The following is a 17,618-nucleotide window of genomic DNA, read 5'->3' as shown; positions in this document are numbered from 1 at the left end:
AGCAACAGTGCAAAACTATGAAAGTATACATGTCTCCTGCAGTTAGTACATGCATGCACAGTGTGAAATAACCCTAGCTGTATCGTACAATTACCAAATGCATGTGAAATGTAAAAGTTAAATAAGGTGTCATTATCTTGATTAATCCAATGCAACTGAACACTGAACCTAAGCCTTATTCATTTATAAGGACTTGGCTTGGGTTCAGTGTCCAATTGTACTTAATCCATCAAGATAATGACATATGTCCAAAAGTAGATATATGTCATTATCTTGACTGATCTAGTGCAACTGAACACTGAACCCAAGCCTTACCTAATTTATATTTAGAAATTGTCTGTTTTACAAAAAGCATTCTCGGCCTTTTCTTTTTCTTCTTTTTTATTTATTTATTATTATTTTTTAACATTTAACAAAATTAGCTTGAATACCAGGCTGATTCACTTCATGTTTCATGTTTGGATGCGTCAGTTCCTGGTTAACTTAGACCCCTCCTACTCTCAAACTTCAAACTTCTCATAAACATGATTGTCAAATTCAAATTTGGGCTTATATGCATTTATCAATCTTTCAACAAGTTGGGTTGTTCAATTTTCTTAGACAGTAGTTCTTTTAAAACAATACACAACAAGACTAGAACATCACCAGCTGATGATAGCTCCCACTGCAATTAAAGACTAAAGATTTATAACAATGCCTCTTATAATATAAACAGTTGTCGCTCTGTCTCAAAATATACAACATGACCCGAATCCATATCGAATTGGGAAGCCAGATACATGTAAAGCACATAGTGCTCCACAAACTCTTATGTCAAAAAGGCCCCTAAAGACCTAAGAAGAAATCTTATCATAAATGCTAAAAATGTACAAGCTGGAGATCCAATGCATCACAATGAAGTAAGTTATCTACTCTTCTCTGTATTTCTTCTGTTACAATCAATATGGACTAACACAAAATTCATATCGGACATGTACTAATCAGCTTCTTTAATTAATTTTACAATTCTTTGCAGTAGAATAAAAGAAAAAGTCGTAGATCACAAATAAAAAGCCCAAAATTGTAATGGCTGGCTAAACTCTTATTTCCAGTCAGCTGAGCAGCACACATTTGAGGTGAACTGAACTATAACTCTTACTTCCAGTCAGCTGAGCAGCATACATTTGAGGTGAACTGAACTATAATATTTCATATTTAGAAGCATGTTCTTCTGTTTAGCACAAGCAAGGTAGACTTCATCTCTTCCAGCAGAGTCAAAGACAAAAAGGACTTTGACATCAAAAGACCATGAACTTGTCGAGGGCCGATTCTTGCAGGCTTTGCTCTAGGTTCATCTAATCCATTCGAAATCCAATAACTCAATGGATTCCTGGGTGTGATAGACATTTTCCTTACATCAAGATCAAGCTCTTGCTCAACATCATCTTCATCACTAATATGATCATCATCATCATATGGAGGTCTGACCGTTGACCAATGCATGAAGTGTGGCAGAATATGTCTTCATATAATGGAGAAACGAAGTAATGCCAGTAAACTAATAAAAAAAATACAAAAATAAATATAAAAAGTTTCATTCTAAATTATTTATACAAGTCATATGACTTATTAAATAGGTCATGTAACTAAAAATACAAATGCACAGTAACCAGAATCACTCCTATGGCTAACACACTATACCAACTGACTAGAAGCTCCAATAAATGGTCCCCTATGATAAGATGAGTTAATCTGCGTTTGCTTTCATCATCTTAGTTTAACAAACTACTAAATTCCGAGAGAAAGACCCTGGCATCCCCATGCCTGTAGTAAAATCAAGTTCTTCCAGATACCAAGGACAGGTAACAACTACAACATGTGATCCTCTTCACAATACCGTGAGAAAGGAAGGCCTTGTTCTAGGGAATGTTTACGCTACAGCTATGACAAAGGAAGGGAATTTCCTAAATCATCTGACAAGACAGAAGATAGATATCTAAAAAAGGATGACAACAAATCATACAGTATTATATTAGAGATATCAATCAAGAAACTTAATTGAATCTCCAAGACATATGTTGTCTTAGATTGAATTAATCAGTTGTATCTGCCACTTAAGAAGTGGCAAATACAACAAATTAGTTTAAACATTTCCTGTTTTGCACCACAAAATGCAGAATAGTGGTGGAATCATCATCTCTGCACACACCTATTGGCTATTGTTTTGATAAATTATAGAATTCTCGAAAGACAACAAATGTAAAAATAACTCAGCCATGGTTGGAAGAAATGATTTAGAAATAAATTTATGTTTAAAGATTTCTACAATAGCCCAAACAATCACAAGTCAATAGAGAAACAAATGTACTGTACAAGGATCTAGTTTTTTTAGCTAAAGCATCAGCCACCAAATTAATAGAGAATTATTAAAGATTGAAATATGCAGATCGGATAGTTGATGTACAGCAGTGTAGTTTCTGTCTAAGCTGTAAGTAGCTTTGTAAGTGCATAGAGATAAACAATTTGTAGTTTAGTTAAGCTTAAAATGTGGAGGTTAGTTAGGCACACGTGTAAGAGTTACTTAGTTTGTTTTACATTTCCAGCTCATCTCAGATTCTTATATAGGGAACAGAAACGATCCCCAGATTATCTGCACTAGGAAGAAAGTAAGGACTCGATGGTTTATCAATATCATCAGCAATTGAAGAAGATCCATTAGGAGGAGCAGAATGAGTACTTGTATTCTCAGTAGAAGCCATGGAAATCTTTCAGCTAAGCAAGAACAAAAGCTTGAAAAAAAAAAAGAAAAAAAAAAAGAGAGAAACAGAGAACAAAATACTGTTTGGAAAGCAAGAAAATCAAAGAGAAAAAAATTAGTTGAGGAAGGAGTTTGTTGCTTTGATACCAAATAAAGAAACACACAGAAAATCTAAAGAGAAAATTTCTATATGTATAATACATGAAAGTCTATTGCCAACGTTAGAGGGCAAATTTTATTGCTAGAGTCTATTCCTTCTATCAACTGGGTTTTTTCTTTAATTCAGCAGGAAGAAAAACAAAGATCGGTTGGGTTGAAGATGAATACTATTGTGGAATCTGCTGTGTTGGCCACAAGAACTGAGAGTTCTGCTAGCTAAGGATATAATTCCAAGAACAAAGACAAGCCATTTTGTTCTCATTGTGGATTGAAGGGCCATACAATTGACAAGTGCTATAGAGTCCATGGTTTCCTGCCTGGATATAGGAACAAAGGAAGAGGAGGTCAACCCCATCAAGCTGCAGCAGCCTTGGTTCCTAATCAATCTGCTACTGTGGTTCCTGGTCAATCTTTCTCTGATATTCCGAAATCCGCACTATCACAGGCTCAGTCACAATGTCAAGAACTCATGAAACATGTGGCCATGTTAAGTTCACAATTTTCTGGAATGGGGACCAATTCTGTTGATTCTCAGTCTTCTCAGGCATTAGCCCCATCTGCTGGGCCACAAGTTGCTCATGCAGTGACTCAATCTACTGATTCATATCCACAAGCCTCTACCTTTGCAGCTTTTGACCCACAAGCTTCAACTTTTGCAGCCTTGCGTCACATGGCAGGTAACCCTTTTAACTCTCTAGAACACTCAGTGTTTTCAGCTAATTTTACCACATCATCCTTAGTTTCATCTCAAGATTGGATCTTAGACACAGGAGCTACTGACCATATGGTCCATTCAATTTCATTTTTTACATCCATTACTTCTATTGTTAATCTTGTTGTCTTTCTTCCTAACAGACATAACGCAGTTGCAACTCACATAAGGACAATACAGTTAACATCCACTCTCTCTTTTTAATGTCCTTTGTGTCCCAACCTTCTCTTTTAACTTGATTTCAGTAAGTCAGTTGACTAGAAATAATCCTTATTGTTTGATATTTCTGGACACCCTTTGCTTTATTCAGGGCCTTCAACCATGGAAGACGAATGGACTGGTAGAGCAAAGGGAAACTTGTATCTTTTGGACACAACTGCTACTGTGTTATCTTCTTTTTCCATTCCATATATTGCTTCAAATGTTACGTGTCAAAATAAGACTTCTGCAGAATCTGTATCTGCTTGTTTTGATTCTCTTACTTCTGTCAAGAATAAGTGTCATAATGTTCATCTATGGCATGCTAGACTTGGACATCCCTCCATTTCTAGACAGCTTTTTTTTTTTTTTTTTTTTGATAAATAACGTAAGAGTATTATTAATAATAATAATAAAGGAATTGCCAAACCGAGTACATTGGGGATGTACTATGGATGCAGAAATCATGAAACAAGAGAACAACGGTCAAGAAAAATAGAAAAGGAAGAACAGGAAAAATGAGAAAAAACCACACTCCATTCGAAGAGAGTGTGTAAGAAAAAAGACTTAATCTCCAACAAAGAGCGTTCGCAACCCTCAAAACTTTTAGCATTCCTCTCTTGCCAAATGCACCAAATCAAACAGTGAGGTACCAACTTCCAAACATCAATGTGACGATGTCGCTCAAACTTTCCTTGCCAAGCCTCAAACACCTCAAGAACAGTACGAGGCATAACCCACTGAATACCAAACAAGCAGAAAACCAAAGACCACAGCTCCCAAGCTATGGTGCAATGAAGTAGAAGATGATCCACCGACTCCCCACACCTTTTACACATAAAGCACCAGTCAAGCACAATCACTCGTCTTTTACGAAGGTTGTCTGTTGTTAAGATCTTACCTAAGGAAGCAGACCAAGAAAAGAAGGCTACCCTTGGAGGAGCCTTCGATTGCCATATCATTTTCCATGGAAAGGAAACAAGATTATGAGGATAGAAGGAACTGTAATAATCTCTAACCTCAAATCCTGTATTCCTTGCAGACTTCCAACAAACCCTATCTGGTCCAAACCCTCTCACTGACGAGGAGTAGACTAGCCCCATAAACCGATCAAAGGCTTTTTCTTCCCAATCTTGTGGTGGACGACGAAATAGCACATTCCAGTGAAACCTCCCAGCAGACCAACCCATAACTTCAGCCACTAAGGAGTCCTTGGACCTACTAAGACAATAAAGCTCCGGAAAGGCCTCTTGGAGAGTACAGTCCCCACACCACACATGCTTCCAAAATTTCACTCTAGTACCTTCCCTCACATCATAAACAAGGAGTTTAGAGAAGTTCAACCAGTCACTTCTAATATATCTCCACAAGCTTACCCCATAAGGAGTTGTCACTTTCTTCGAACACCAACCACCCCAAATATTCCCATATTTTGCCTCTATAACCCTCCTCCAAAAAGCATCAGTCTCGGTTCCATACCTCCACAACCATTTACCTAGTAAGGCAGAATTAAATTTACCCAACTGTCTTATACCCAACCCCCCATCCTGCAAAGGCCTACAAACCTTGGCCCAATTAACTAAATGAATTTTAGGTTCACCACCAATCCCATCCCACAAAAAGTCTCTCTGTAATTTCTCCATACACTTGGCCACCTTACCCGGTAAAGGAAGTAGGGAAAGAAAGTATGTAGGTAAAGACGATAATGAGCTTTTAATGAGTGTCACCTTACCCCTTTTAGATAAATACATTCTCTTCCAACCTGCTAATCTCTTCTCCATTCTCTCAAGAATAGGGTTCCAAACAGATAAGTCCTTAAATTTTGCACCTAGAGGAAGGCCCAAATATTTCAAGGGCAGAGAAGACTGCCCACACCCCAACAGACCAACCAAAGCCTCCAAGTTGGGTACGCCACCAACGGGTCCCAAGCTAGGATTTCCCTAAATTAATACGAAGCCCAGTACACCTCCTCAAATCTAGCAAGAATCGCCCTCAAATTAGCAATCCGAGAAGGTTCAAGATCACAAAAAATCAAAGTGTCATTCCGCAAATAGAAGGTGAGACACCATCACCGACGGACCACAATTGCATCCAGCCGTACTGCCCACAGAAAAGCCTGAGAATTGCCCAGTGGAGGCAGCCACATCCAACATACGACTTAATGCCTCCATCACACTATCAAACAACAATGGGGATAAAGGATCCCCTTGCCGCAGCCCCCTAGAACTTCCAAAGAAATCAGTTGGGCTACCATTGATTAAGATGGAAAACTTGACAGTTGAAATGCAATACCTTATCCAGTTTCTCCATTTTTCTGAGAAACCACAATGCTGCAGCATATACATTAAAAAATCCCAACTCACATGATCATATGCCTTCTCCACATCCAACTTACAAAGCACACCCGGAACTCCTGACTTCAATCTACTATCGATACATTCAGAAGCAATCAAGACGGAATCCAAAATCTGTCTGCCCTTCACAAAAGCATTTTGTGAATCTGAAATAAGTCCATGCGCCACCCTACGAAGCCTATTAGCCAACACCTTAGAAATAATCTTATACATCCCACCAACTAAACAGAAAAGATTACCTTTTCCTAATGCTAATCATGTGGCTCCTAATGCTTTTGATCTCATTCATTGTGATACATGAGGACCTTTTTCAACACCTACCTTAGAAGGTTATAAGTATTTTCTTAACTTAGTGGATGATAGCACTAGAACAACTTGGATTTATCCCATGAGATCAAAGTCTGAGTCTTCTATACACATACCAGCCTTCTTTTCAATGATTGAAACACAATTCCACACCAAAATTAAATGTTTTAGATCAGATAATGCTCCTAACCTTAAACTTACAGATTTTTTCAAAAACAAAGGTACTCTTCATCAGTTTTCTTGTGTTGGAAACCCTCAACAAAATTCTGTGGTTGAGAGAAAGCACCAGCATATTTTGCAGGTTGCTAGAGCTTTAGGTTTCATCCAATCTTCCTTTACATTTTTGGGGTGAGTGTGTGCTCCCTGCTGTTTACCTCATTTATAGGCTGCCTTTTCCATTATTGCACAACAAAAGTCCTTATGAAAAGTTGCTTAAACACATTCCCTCTTATACTCATCTTAGAACCTTTGGTTCCTTGTTTTGTTTCAACTCTTCCATTGAACAGATCCAAATTTGATCCTAGGGCTAAGCCCTGTGTTTTCATTGGTTATCCGGCTGGTATTAAAGGCTATAAAGTTCTTGATTTAGCTTCCAAAACTATATTTGTTTCTAGAGATGTCCACTTTCTTGAACATATTTTTCCATTTCCCACATCTTCCAAACCTCTTTCACCTAATCTTTCTGCCATCTCAGATGTTCTTGATCCCACACCAGAATTCTGCAGATTTTCTGCAGTTTCAACCTACAGATACTCCTCTAGAACTTGTTCTTCCACTTCCTCCTTCTCCCACTGTTGATTCTTCTTTACTTAGGAGATCCACTAGATCAGACAATTCTCCTTCATACCTACAAGACTACCATTGTTCTCTTGCTCAAGGTGCTGTTCCTGTTTTTCCAGATGCAACCTATCCTATATCCGATACCTTATCCTACTCTAAACTTACCCAAACTCATAAAGCTTTCAGCATTGCTCTTCTCACCAAAATTGAACCCTACTCATTACAACCAAGCTGCCCAATTTCCTGAATGGAAAGAGGCTATGCAAGCTGAACTGCAGGCTTTAGCTGCCAATGATACTTGGGCAGTAACCTCTTTGCCTCCATGGAAGACAGCAATTGGTTCTAAATGGGTGTATAAAATTAAGCTGAAAGCTGATAGTAGTATAGAGAGATATAAGGCTTGTTTAGTGGCTAAGGTTTTTACTCAACAAGAAGGGTTAGATGATTTTGAAACTTTCTCACCTGTTGCTAAGTTTGTTACAGTGAGGACCCTCTTGGCTAAAGCTGCTATTAAGGATTGGCCCATCATTCAACTTGATGTCAACAATGCATTTCTGCATGGTGATCTCTTTGAAGAGGTTTATATGCATTTGCCACTAGGATATGTTCCGGAGGTTGCCAGCAAGGGGGAGTTACAGATTTGCAAGTTGAATAAATCACTATATGGTTTGAAGCAAGCTAGTAGGCAATGGTTTTCTAAGCTAACAAGTGCTATAATTGAATAAGGTTTTGAACATCAAAATCAGATTACTCTTTGTTCACACGGGTTCAGGGGCAGACAATTCTTATTGTTCTTGTGTATGTAGATATTTTGGTTGCTAGCAACAACCTTGCAGCTGCTAACAGTTTCAAGAATTACTTGCATGATCAAATCAAGCTCAAGGATTTAGGACCTCTAAAGTTCTTTTTAGGACTTGAAATTGCTAGAACAGCTAAAGGTATACATCTTTGTTAGAAGAAGTATACATTAGAGTTACTAGAAGAAACTGGTGTGCTAGCTTCTAAATCTGCAAAGTTTCCTACGAATCAATATTGCATGTTGTCAAAGTACACAGGTGAGTTGTTAAAGGATGTTTCCATGTATAGGAGATTGGTTGGTAAACTCTTGTTTTTTACTCTACCCAGACCAGACATCACCTATAGTGTACATAAACTAAGTCAGTTTATGGACAAGCCTAGAAAGATTCACCTTCAAGCAGCAATAAGGGTACTTCAGTATCTCAAAAGAACACCAGGTCAAGGTCTATTTTTTGCAGCTGATTCACAGCTACATTTGAAAGCCTATACTGACTCAGATTGGGCTTCTTGCCCAGATACAAGCTGAAGAAAGTCAGTTCCTGGATATTGTGTAATCTTAGGAGATTCAGTGATTTCTTGGAGAACTAAGAAACAAACAACTGTTTCTAGATCTTCTGCAGAAGCAGCATACAGGGCTATGGCTGTTACTACCTGTGAAGTTGTTTGGTTCTTAGCTCTATTGAAGGATCTACATGTGCAACATCTCAGACCCGTTTCTCTTTACTGTGACAGTCTAGCAGCCTTGCACATAGCTGCAAATCCAGTTTTCCATGAGAGGACTAAGCACATCGAAATAGATTGTCACCTGGTAAGAGAGAAGATACAAGCCAATGTAATCAGGACTTTCCATGTTCCTACCAAACATCAACTAGCTGATTTGGTCACTAAGCCACTTAGAACATATCAGTTTCTTTCCTTACTTAACAAGATGGGTATACTCAATGTCTTTGTTCCTCCATCTTGAGGGGGAGTATTAAAGATTGAAATATGCAGCTCAGATAGTTGATGTACAGCAGTGTAGTTTCTGTCTAAGATACAAGTAGCTTTGTAAGAACATGGAGGTAAACGATTTGTAGTTTAGTTAAGCTTAGAATGTGGAGGTTAGTTAGGCACACATGTAAGAGTTACTTAGCTTGTTTTACATTTCCAGCTCATCTCAGATTCTTATATAAGGAACAGAGGTCACGATATGTATAGCTTCTAGTTTCTCATTTAACATACATATAGAAATTTTCTCTCTAGATTTTCTCTGTGTTTCTTTATAGAATGAGTCATAAGGAGGGGAGAAAAAAAAATGGGAACAGCAGAGTACTGTGCTACCTTCACTACTAATTACTGCATTGTGGAGTATCACAAGTTTTTTTTTTTTTTTTTTTTTTTATAGGAAAAAAAATGGAGTAGCACAAATTGATCAATGATAAATTTACCCTTGTTTGAGATCCATTTGATTTTGGGCCCTGATGTTTAAATATTTTCATCTTTGCCCCTAATGTTTAACATCGCCTTTGTAACATCCATCATTTTTGTTTAACTCAAACCAGCATTGTTCTAAGATGCTTAAAACTACGTCATTTTGAACACACAGGAAAAAAAAAAAAATCTTTCCTTTCTGTTTCCCCAGCCACCACCAGTTACCTCTCCAGCTGCATCAATAACACAGCCATGCAAAATCATCCAGCCACCGTACCCTTCGAAATATAAACTTAAATCTAACACCAATTTTTTCATGAAAAATCAATCTTGAATTAAAAAAGAATCACCTTTTTCTGTGATCTTGCTGCATTTTTAGCCAAAATGCCAAACCCAGAAACCATTTCCTAGAATCTTTTGATTTTTTATATTAAAATCCTACATCCATGATCACAACAATGGACTCATACCACACAGAGAGTTATAAACTTTTCCCACCCAAACTTGAAACAAATCAATAAAAAATGAAAAGAAAGAAAATCCCTTTAATTACTGAACAATGTTGCCAAACATAGAAAAGAAAACAGTTTATGACCTTATAATTTCATTTTAATTCCCAGTAAAGGGAAAGATTAGTCCATAACAAAACAAATATGGTGCATAAATCCTAGAAAACTAGACACCTATTTTCAAAAACACTAAACATGGAAAAAAAATATCCCTTACCTCCTTTACACTAACCAAAAGCAAGGGCTTCAAACTTCCAAGCGCAATGAGCCAACAAGACCACCATAGCAAGCTCACTCGTGCTATTGTTAGAAAACCCACTGACTGATGAAGGTGAAGGCAAGGCGCTCACGGCCATGGGGGCAGCCCCCATGCCAGTGGCTGTGGTCATTGCCTCCAATACTGCTGTCATGGTCTCTCTCTCCTCCATCTTAGACCGCAATAATGATGACACAAAATTCCCCGAATCCAGGTGAATGGTCAGTAGGAGAGCTCAATGGAAAGAGAAGAAAAATGAGTGAAGGCAAGAGGGCAGCAGCAATGAGAACAGAAAAGGGAGAGAAATGGAGATGAGAGAGGAACTTTTTTTTTTTGAGATGATGTTGTTTTTTTTTTTTTTTTTAAATGAGTTGACGATTTTTGTAATTGGACCAGTTGTAATGATTGTAGGTTTACATGGCATTTAACAGCCACATTATTAACTGGATGGACAGAAAGACAACATTAAAAAACTGTCAAGCATCAAGGACTAAAATAAATAAAAAAAATTAAATATTAGGGACTAAATCAAAATGACACCAAACTTAAAAATGTGCAATTTGCATTTTAGTCATCAGTGAATGTAAAAACATTACATTTATGTGAGTGTGTGTAAGGGAGAAAAACAGGATGAACAAAATAAAAACTAATATCCAATCGCATATCAAACCAGATACTATTCAAACCATTCTTTTATTGCCATCACAGAAAATAGAAAAATCTTGCTAGTTGTTACATACCACAGAGATCACAAAATATAACAGAACAGCTATATGATCTCTGATAGAACCACAGTACAAGATAAAACACGCTAATATATATGATGATCAACTCACAAAGCTGTAGAAATTCCCCCTCCTACAGCTTTGAAGCTGCAGCAGTATCCAAGAACCAAGCCAACTCCCCTTCAGGTGAAACCATTGCAACAGGCAGCTTCTCAGAATTTTGACTATTTCCTAAAGCATTTTGCACTGCTCCAGCTTTATTAGCACCATTTACCACAAGGGCAATATATGCAGACGAGTTGATCACTGGAAAGGTAAAAGTAATTCTTTCTGGAGGTGGTTTTGGAGAGTCCTTAATGTAGGTGACCCATTTTTCATTCTCTTTGAGAAGAGGGTGGCCTGGGAATAAAGAAGCCACATGTCCATCTGGGCCCATACCCAGCAGCTGGAGATCAAACTTTGGAAACCCACTAGCTGCTGATATATCTACAACATTGCTCTTAACCAAATGTCTGAGACATGTCTCATAATCTTCAGCTGCACCCTCAGCTGACAGGGCATCATTGATGGCATAAACATTGCCAGGGAGGATTGGTACCTAGCCAGAAATTTTTTTTTAACAGATTTAAATTAACTAAAGACTGTCACAAGCAGAACAGCCATAGAAAAAATAAAATTTGCTCTTAAAAAGTTAACTAAAGAAGATGAGCCAGCCTTCTAACTGCATATGACCAAGAATACACTTTCATATAAATCATAGATAAGCATCTAGAATTATTACAAACTTCATGAAATGGTATAAGACATCATTTTATCATTTAACAATACCCAAACCTTTGCTTATTTACCTGAACCAACCTAATCATTTACCACAACAAAGTCATAAGCAAACCATGCTCTCATAAACTTGTTCATAATATATTAACATCTTTTCTCACTAGCCTGATCCAGTGTTCTCTTTGACCTTAATATTGTCCTAGCAATGCTTTCTACTCAAATAAAGCCACACCTAAGCGGTGCAGCCATTAGTCTTAGATCCATAGTTTTTAAAGTTCCTATAATAATTTTCACATGCACCCAACATAATATTCAAAATAAAGCATAAATATACCGCAAAGAACAGCACAATCTGAATGCACAATCTTACAGCAATACTTACTAATATGGAATTGGAAAACTTTCAACAATCAATCCTACCTTAGAGAGAAACCCATCATAAGCAAGCTTATAGTTACTGTCTTCATGATCCTTTGGCACCACTCTCTCATCCGCCCAAAAGATATGCCATTTCGACCATTCAATCGAATCAATGTATGGGGGTTCCACTAGTTTCCTGCAATTCCAACATCAAGCAATTACCAAGGCTACCACTCACATTATTAAGAACCCCATACTAATTATCTTTAAACACTCCTTTTGACAATGAATAAAACCACGCAAAGTAAAAGACAAACAAGAAATCATTTTTACTTATTAATTGAGCTCTTCAATAAAATTGAACATCATAAATTAAGGAAAAAAAGAAAAAAAAATTGCATCTACTTCATGTGGTCCTTAATAATGAATAACCCATGATTCAATTCTCTATTCTCTCCCTCTTTTTCACCAAACCCCTGCGATCAAGCACAGTCAATAGTTCATTTTTGGTTCTAAACCCAATTTTCCATTTTGTTTTCATTTCCTACAACATTCCATTTTCCCATCAACCAAACAAACATATATCATCTGGGTACATCAAAAAACCTAATAAAAAAAACAACAAAAGTAAAAACATTTACAAGCACAATGACAGTCAAAATTAAGACCCAAAAAAAAAAAACCTTATTGTTGTTACCTGAGGGAATTGATGAGAGACCCACCAGATAAAACGACAGAGAAAGCTCCTCTCTCTTTGCAAAACTTATCAGACAGCTGTGCAGTGTACTTAGCGAGAGACACAGCCAGATCCTCCGCCGATTCAAACACCTCCTTCTTCACCTCACCCTTGGTTGCCATTGACACTCTTGTTGTACTACTACTAATACTACCACAATGTCTCAACCTTTTATCGCTCACCAAAGAGAGAGACAAGCCTCTGAGTCTGAGTGTGGAAGCGTTGACCTCGAAGGGCTTGTGTGAGGCACTGGGTGAGATTATGGGCACGTGGAACAATCGTACAGAAGTGGTGGAGATGGAGAGCTTAGTGTGGAGAGTAAAGGGGAGAGCCATACACTTTTTATAACAGACAGTTTTTGAAGTGAGTGTGACCCCTCTGTGTGTATGTCACACTGTTTCTCTTTGTTGGTGGGGGTTTCGTATTCTTTGAGATTTTTTTGAGTTTCGTGACTTTCGTTAACATAGCTTTGTTTGGGTGACTTGGCGGAGACAACGATGCTAGGCCATGTCAAGCAAACAACGCGTGGGGTTACCCCCAAAAAAAAATAAAAAATAGCAAGTTTCATGAAGGGGTCTATAGGAGGGGAAAATGGGTCATTAGTTATAATTACTCAAGAATATAGTTAGTAGGCACTGATGAGAAAGTATATAAAATACTAACATCTCGACTCTTAGAGAGTTGATTTTGAACATATAAATCGATTCTTAAACACTCGATTTGTATGTGTTGATCAGATCTGATGTGGCGCTTTTTCACGTGGCGGCTACCTGGAAATCGACTCTTAGAGAGCCGATTTACATGTGAAGTATTAAATACTCTATTTATGTTGTCAGTTGGATCAACGGGGACTCCAGGTAGGTATCGAGTCTTATAGACTCGGTTTTTAAAAAGGAAAATCGAGTCTCAGAGACTCGGTTTGCAATGGTTGGTCCAATTTAATCCACGTGGTTAGGGCAACTGCTTTTTATTACACAATACTTATTTTTTGGGGTCTGCCGTTTGCCACACCAAAAATCCAGCAGCTCTCTCTTCCTCTCTCACTCTCTCTCTCTCACTCTCATACAAAACTTCAAATCAAACTCACCCTCCATTTACACGTTCTCATGTCAAGTAAGGTTTTTATACACTCTCTCTAGTTGTTAGTTTTTTTTTTTTGAATAGTTGTTAGTTACATATATGCAATGTTAGGGTTTTTTTATGAGTAGTTGTTAGTTACATATATGTAATGTTAGGGTTTTTTTATGGGTAGTTGTTAGTTACATATATGTCATATTAGGTTTTTTATGGGTATGTATCATGACTTTTTTTGTTTGGTTTGTTATTTTTCTTTATATTTTTGATAGAATGATTTGAATATTTGTGTGTTTAGTTTTTTTTATTTTTTTTATTTGAGTATGATTAATGATTTTTTTTTTTTGTTTAGAAACAAATGGTAATGATTGAGTATATATGCTAATGTGGGGTTTGTACATGCATATGATGTAACAAGTTAGTGTATATATGCTAGGGTTTTTTTATATTTTTTTTTATAAGAAGTAAAAAATATTTAAGATATATTTGTATTGTTAGGCTTTTATCATGGCTATTTTTGTTGTTGTTTGGTTTAATATTTTTCATTATTTTTTTGTTAGAATGATTTGAAATTTTGTATTGGGGGTAAGTGTTGTCTTTAGTTTTTTTATTTGTTTGAGTATGAAATGATAATGATTGAGTGTGTTTGTATGTGATGTGGAGTGAATATATGCAAATGTGGGGTGTGTTTGATGTAAGAAGTTGTAATTTTTGTACTTTGAGTACATAAAAATGTTTTGTAATTATGTTAAAATATGTCACTAACATATTACCCTTGACTCTAATAGGTTCACAATCTCTGAAGAATATTGACATAAATATATACTACGGTGGACCCCTTTTCAATCCTGAACAGATTGACGGATTCCCATTTCAAGGGCCGAATATCGAATGCTATTACATGATGATACGTCGTAAGTTGAAGACATTGAATGATTTGAAGATGAAAATAATGAAAGAACTGAGTTTGAGCCCTACTTGTTATGACATAAATATTATTTATTGTTACCCACAAAAAGTCCTTCATGAACGGATAAATTACAAGTACATGGCGATCAAAGAAGATAAACATGTAAATGTCATGTTTAATAGGATCCATAAAATGCCCCAAGTAAATGCTGCTGAGTTGTACGTAAGTTCCGAGCCCCTCGCAGAAGTTGATGTCGAGGAGTTGCAACAAACAACTACATCTTTGCAATTTACAGCCTTAGACGATGGATGCACTACAATGAGCGGTTACACATTCCCATCTCAAGATTATGCTGCCAATACTGGTGAAACACTTCAACCTTAAGAGACATATTTAGGGGTGGAGGACGAAGATCATTTTGCGAATAATGATGAAAATCTTGATGATATGGATGAGTACGAAGAGAGGATTGAGAGAGGCGACTTTGAAAAGGATGTGGATGACCATGAACTTGCTTCCAATTTTGAAGAGGACAATATGGAGTGCCATGATGAAGGTGATGCGGACGATGATATTGGCGTCCAGCATGTTACAAATACGACCACTGCCTACACACCTCCTACCGAGTCATTCTTCGCAAATACTTGGGAAAATATGGTTGATCCTTTATGTCTTCAGATACCATTTGTTTCTACTTGGGAAGATGGGATGCATTTAATAAAGGGTTGACTTTTGCAAATAAAGAGGCGGTGAAGCGTGCATTGATAATATACGTAGCAAAGGATAATAGAAATTTTAAAATCCGGAAGTCGACCAAAACTAAATTGTGCGTCGCATGCATTGACACCAACTGCAGGTGGTACATTGGGGCATTCATGAAGGCTAAATTAAATGGTCTGTGGATGGTCACGTCTTATGTGGGTCCACACAGTTGTATACCCTTTGGCCTGCGAAGAGATGGTAAAATGATGGATTTTAATTTTGTTGCATCAGAAATTGTGGGAAAATTGAGACAAAATCACACTGCTCGTATTGATGAGCTCTGAGGCCACATAGATACTAAGTATAATCATTAGCTCTCTTACTATAAGGTATGGGATGCAAAACAAAATGCAATTGCTAAGATATTTGGAGATTGGGAGGAGTCTTACCAAAGGTTGCGAAAGTTGTGAAAGTTGTTGTTGGCATACTTGGATCAGGATTCGGGTACCCAGTACACCTATTGGACCATACCTAGCCCCATAGATGGTACTACGTTACTGCGCTATGTATTTTGGGCATTCGCTCCATGCATTGCTGCATTCAGATATTGCAGACCAATGATCAATATTGATGGGACTCATTTGTATGGTAAATATCGAGGGGTGTTGATGATTGCAATGGCAATCGATGATAACCAAAAGGTTTTGCCTCTTGCCTTTGCTGTTGTGGACAAGGAGTCAGGGGCTAGTTGGGGGTGGTTTTTAGAGTGTCTCAGGAATTCGATAGGGCATATGATACTTGACGGGCATTTGCATTATTTCTAACCGACATAAAGGTATCAAATGCGCCATTGCAGAGTGGCCTATAGGTGATGACGGAAAGTTACAGGTACATTACCGATATTGCCTTCAACATGGCCTTGAAAGCTGGATATGCGACTCATGAAGCTAAATTTAAGTCCATAATGCAAACTATTAAGGATGTCGAGATTAATGCACTGAGGAGTGTAGACCCTGATGATCCCCATCTTGAACACTATATGCCATACACATATCTAATGAGTGAGGATGTGGAGAAATGGACCCAGTCACATGATGGTGGAAGACGTTACGGGGCAATGATAACCAATATCTCTGAGTGCTTTAATAGGGTACTTAAAGGTGCCCGCGGTTTACCCATTGCTGCAATGGTTGAGTTCACTTAGTGCAAACTTGTTGCATATTTCCATGATCGACATAAAGAAATTACTTCTAATCGCTCTCAAGGTAAGGTGTGGAGTGATTATGCAATGGGGATCTATACCACAAATTTGCAGAAAACTTCAGGACACACTGTGAGGGAATTTAATCATGAAACTGGTGTATATCAAGTGGTTACCCTGTACAACGACCATAGAGGTAAAGGGGGAAACCACAGTCATAAAGTGCGCGTATTTGCTAGAACATGTGGTTGTGGAAAGTGGCAAAACATTAAGATCCCTTGTTCACATGCAATTAAAGTTTTGCAGCAATTGCATCTCAATGCGACCAGCTATATTGACCCATGTTACAATTTAGAGAACTCCATTCACACATATTCACATCAATTTGTGGCGCCAAAGTCAGAGTCATTGTGGAGGGACGTTCGCGGACCACGGTGGGTGCCTGACCCAAGTCTATTGCGGGCCAAAGGTCGTCCTGCGAAAACGGGGAAGCCGGAACCCAGATTCGGACTTGAAGGAGATTCAACCGAGGCAGCGATGTGGAGTGTGTCATGAAGAGGGGCATAATTGCAGAAGATGTCCCAATTCCCTTAGGGCTTCGACAAGCGATTCCCATGGGGCTTCGACAGGCGGTAGTGCTACAAACTAGGCAAGTGCCTTTGCTGTTTTGATATAATATGCTCAGAATCTGATTTGGTTTTTGTTCTTTGCATTTAGGAACTAACAACCGTATTTTAATGTTTTTCAGGCGAGCGGAGGCTCTATTTTGGAATGGCATTGTACGTGGGAGTTGTGGTTATCTTCGGTATGGACAAGTGTTAGGCGACGATGTAGACTATGTTGTATCAGTATGGACAAGTGTTAGGCGACGATGTAGACTATGTTGTATCAACTTAGTTGTTATTTTGTTTATT

At 37.8% G+C, this 17,618-nt stretch overlaps 1 protein-coding gene and 1 long non-coding RNA gene across 2 annotated transcripts; both read right to left on the bottom strand.

Annotated features, from left to right (window-relative positions):
* Positions 1-901: 901 nt before the first annotated feature.
* LOC142636135 (uncharacterized) lies at positions 902-10,524 on the bottom strand. The gene is made up of 2 exons (XR_012844260.1): positions 10,181-10,524; positions 902-1,537 (listed from the first exon to the last, which is right to left on the bottom strand). It is a non-coding gene; the product is annotated as an uncharacterized LOC142636135 (long non-coding RNA).
* Positions 10,525-10,896: 372 nt separating this feature from the next.
* Positions 10,897-13,355, bottom strand: LOC142636134 (putative 6-phosphogluconolactonase 4, chloroplastic). Its single transcript, XM_075810227.1, has 3 exons — positions 12,779-13,355; positions 12,142-12,277; positions 10,897-11,542 (listed from the first exon to the last, which is right to left on the bottom strand). The coding sequence occupies exons 1-3, from the start codon at positions 13,150-13,152 to the stop codon at positions 11,078-11,080; spliced, it is 975 nt and encodes a 324-aa protein (XP_075666342.1). The 5' UTR covers positions 13,153-13,355; the 3' UTR covers positions 10,897-11,077.
* Between the last annotated feature and the right edge of the window lie 4,263 nt (positions 13,356-17,618).

Source organism: Castanea sativa, chromosome 5 (genome assembly GCF_040712315.1).
Source record: "Castanea sativa cultivar Marrone di Chiusa Pesio chromosome 5, ASM4071231v1".
Classification (NCBI taxonomy): Eukaryota; Viridiplantae; Streptophyta; class Magnoliopsida; order Fagales; family Fagaceae; genus Castanea; species Castanea sativa.
The sequence above is the reverse complement of the archived record's forward strand: the minus strand, read 5'-3'. Positions and strand labels throughout refer to the sequence as shown.

What these genes read in the sequence shown, in the direction of transcription:
- LOC142636134 (XM_075810227.1), bottom strand. Translation starts at nt 13,152, where the DNA reads ATGGCTCTCCCCTTTACTCTCCACACTAAGCTCTCCATCTCCACCACT. An exon ending in TCTCTCATCAATTCCCTCAG is followed by an intron (nt 12,278 to 12,778) that starts GTAACAACAATA and finishes TTGGAATTGCAG; the next exon opens with GAAACTAGTGGAACCCCCAT. An exon ending in ATGATGGGTTTCTCTCTAAG is followed by an intron (nt 11,543 to 12,141) that starts GTAGGATTGATT and finishes ATTTCTGGCTAG; the next exon opens with GTACCAATCCTCCCTGGCAA.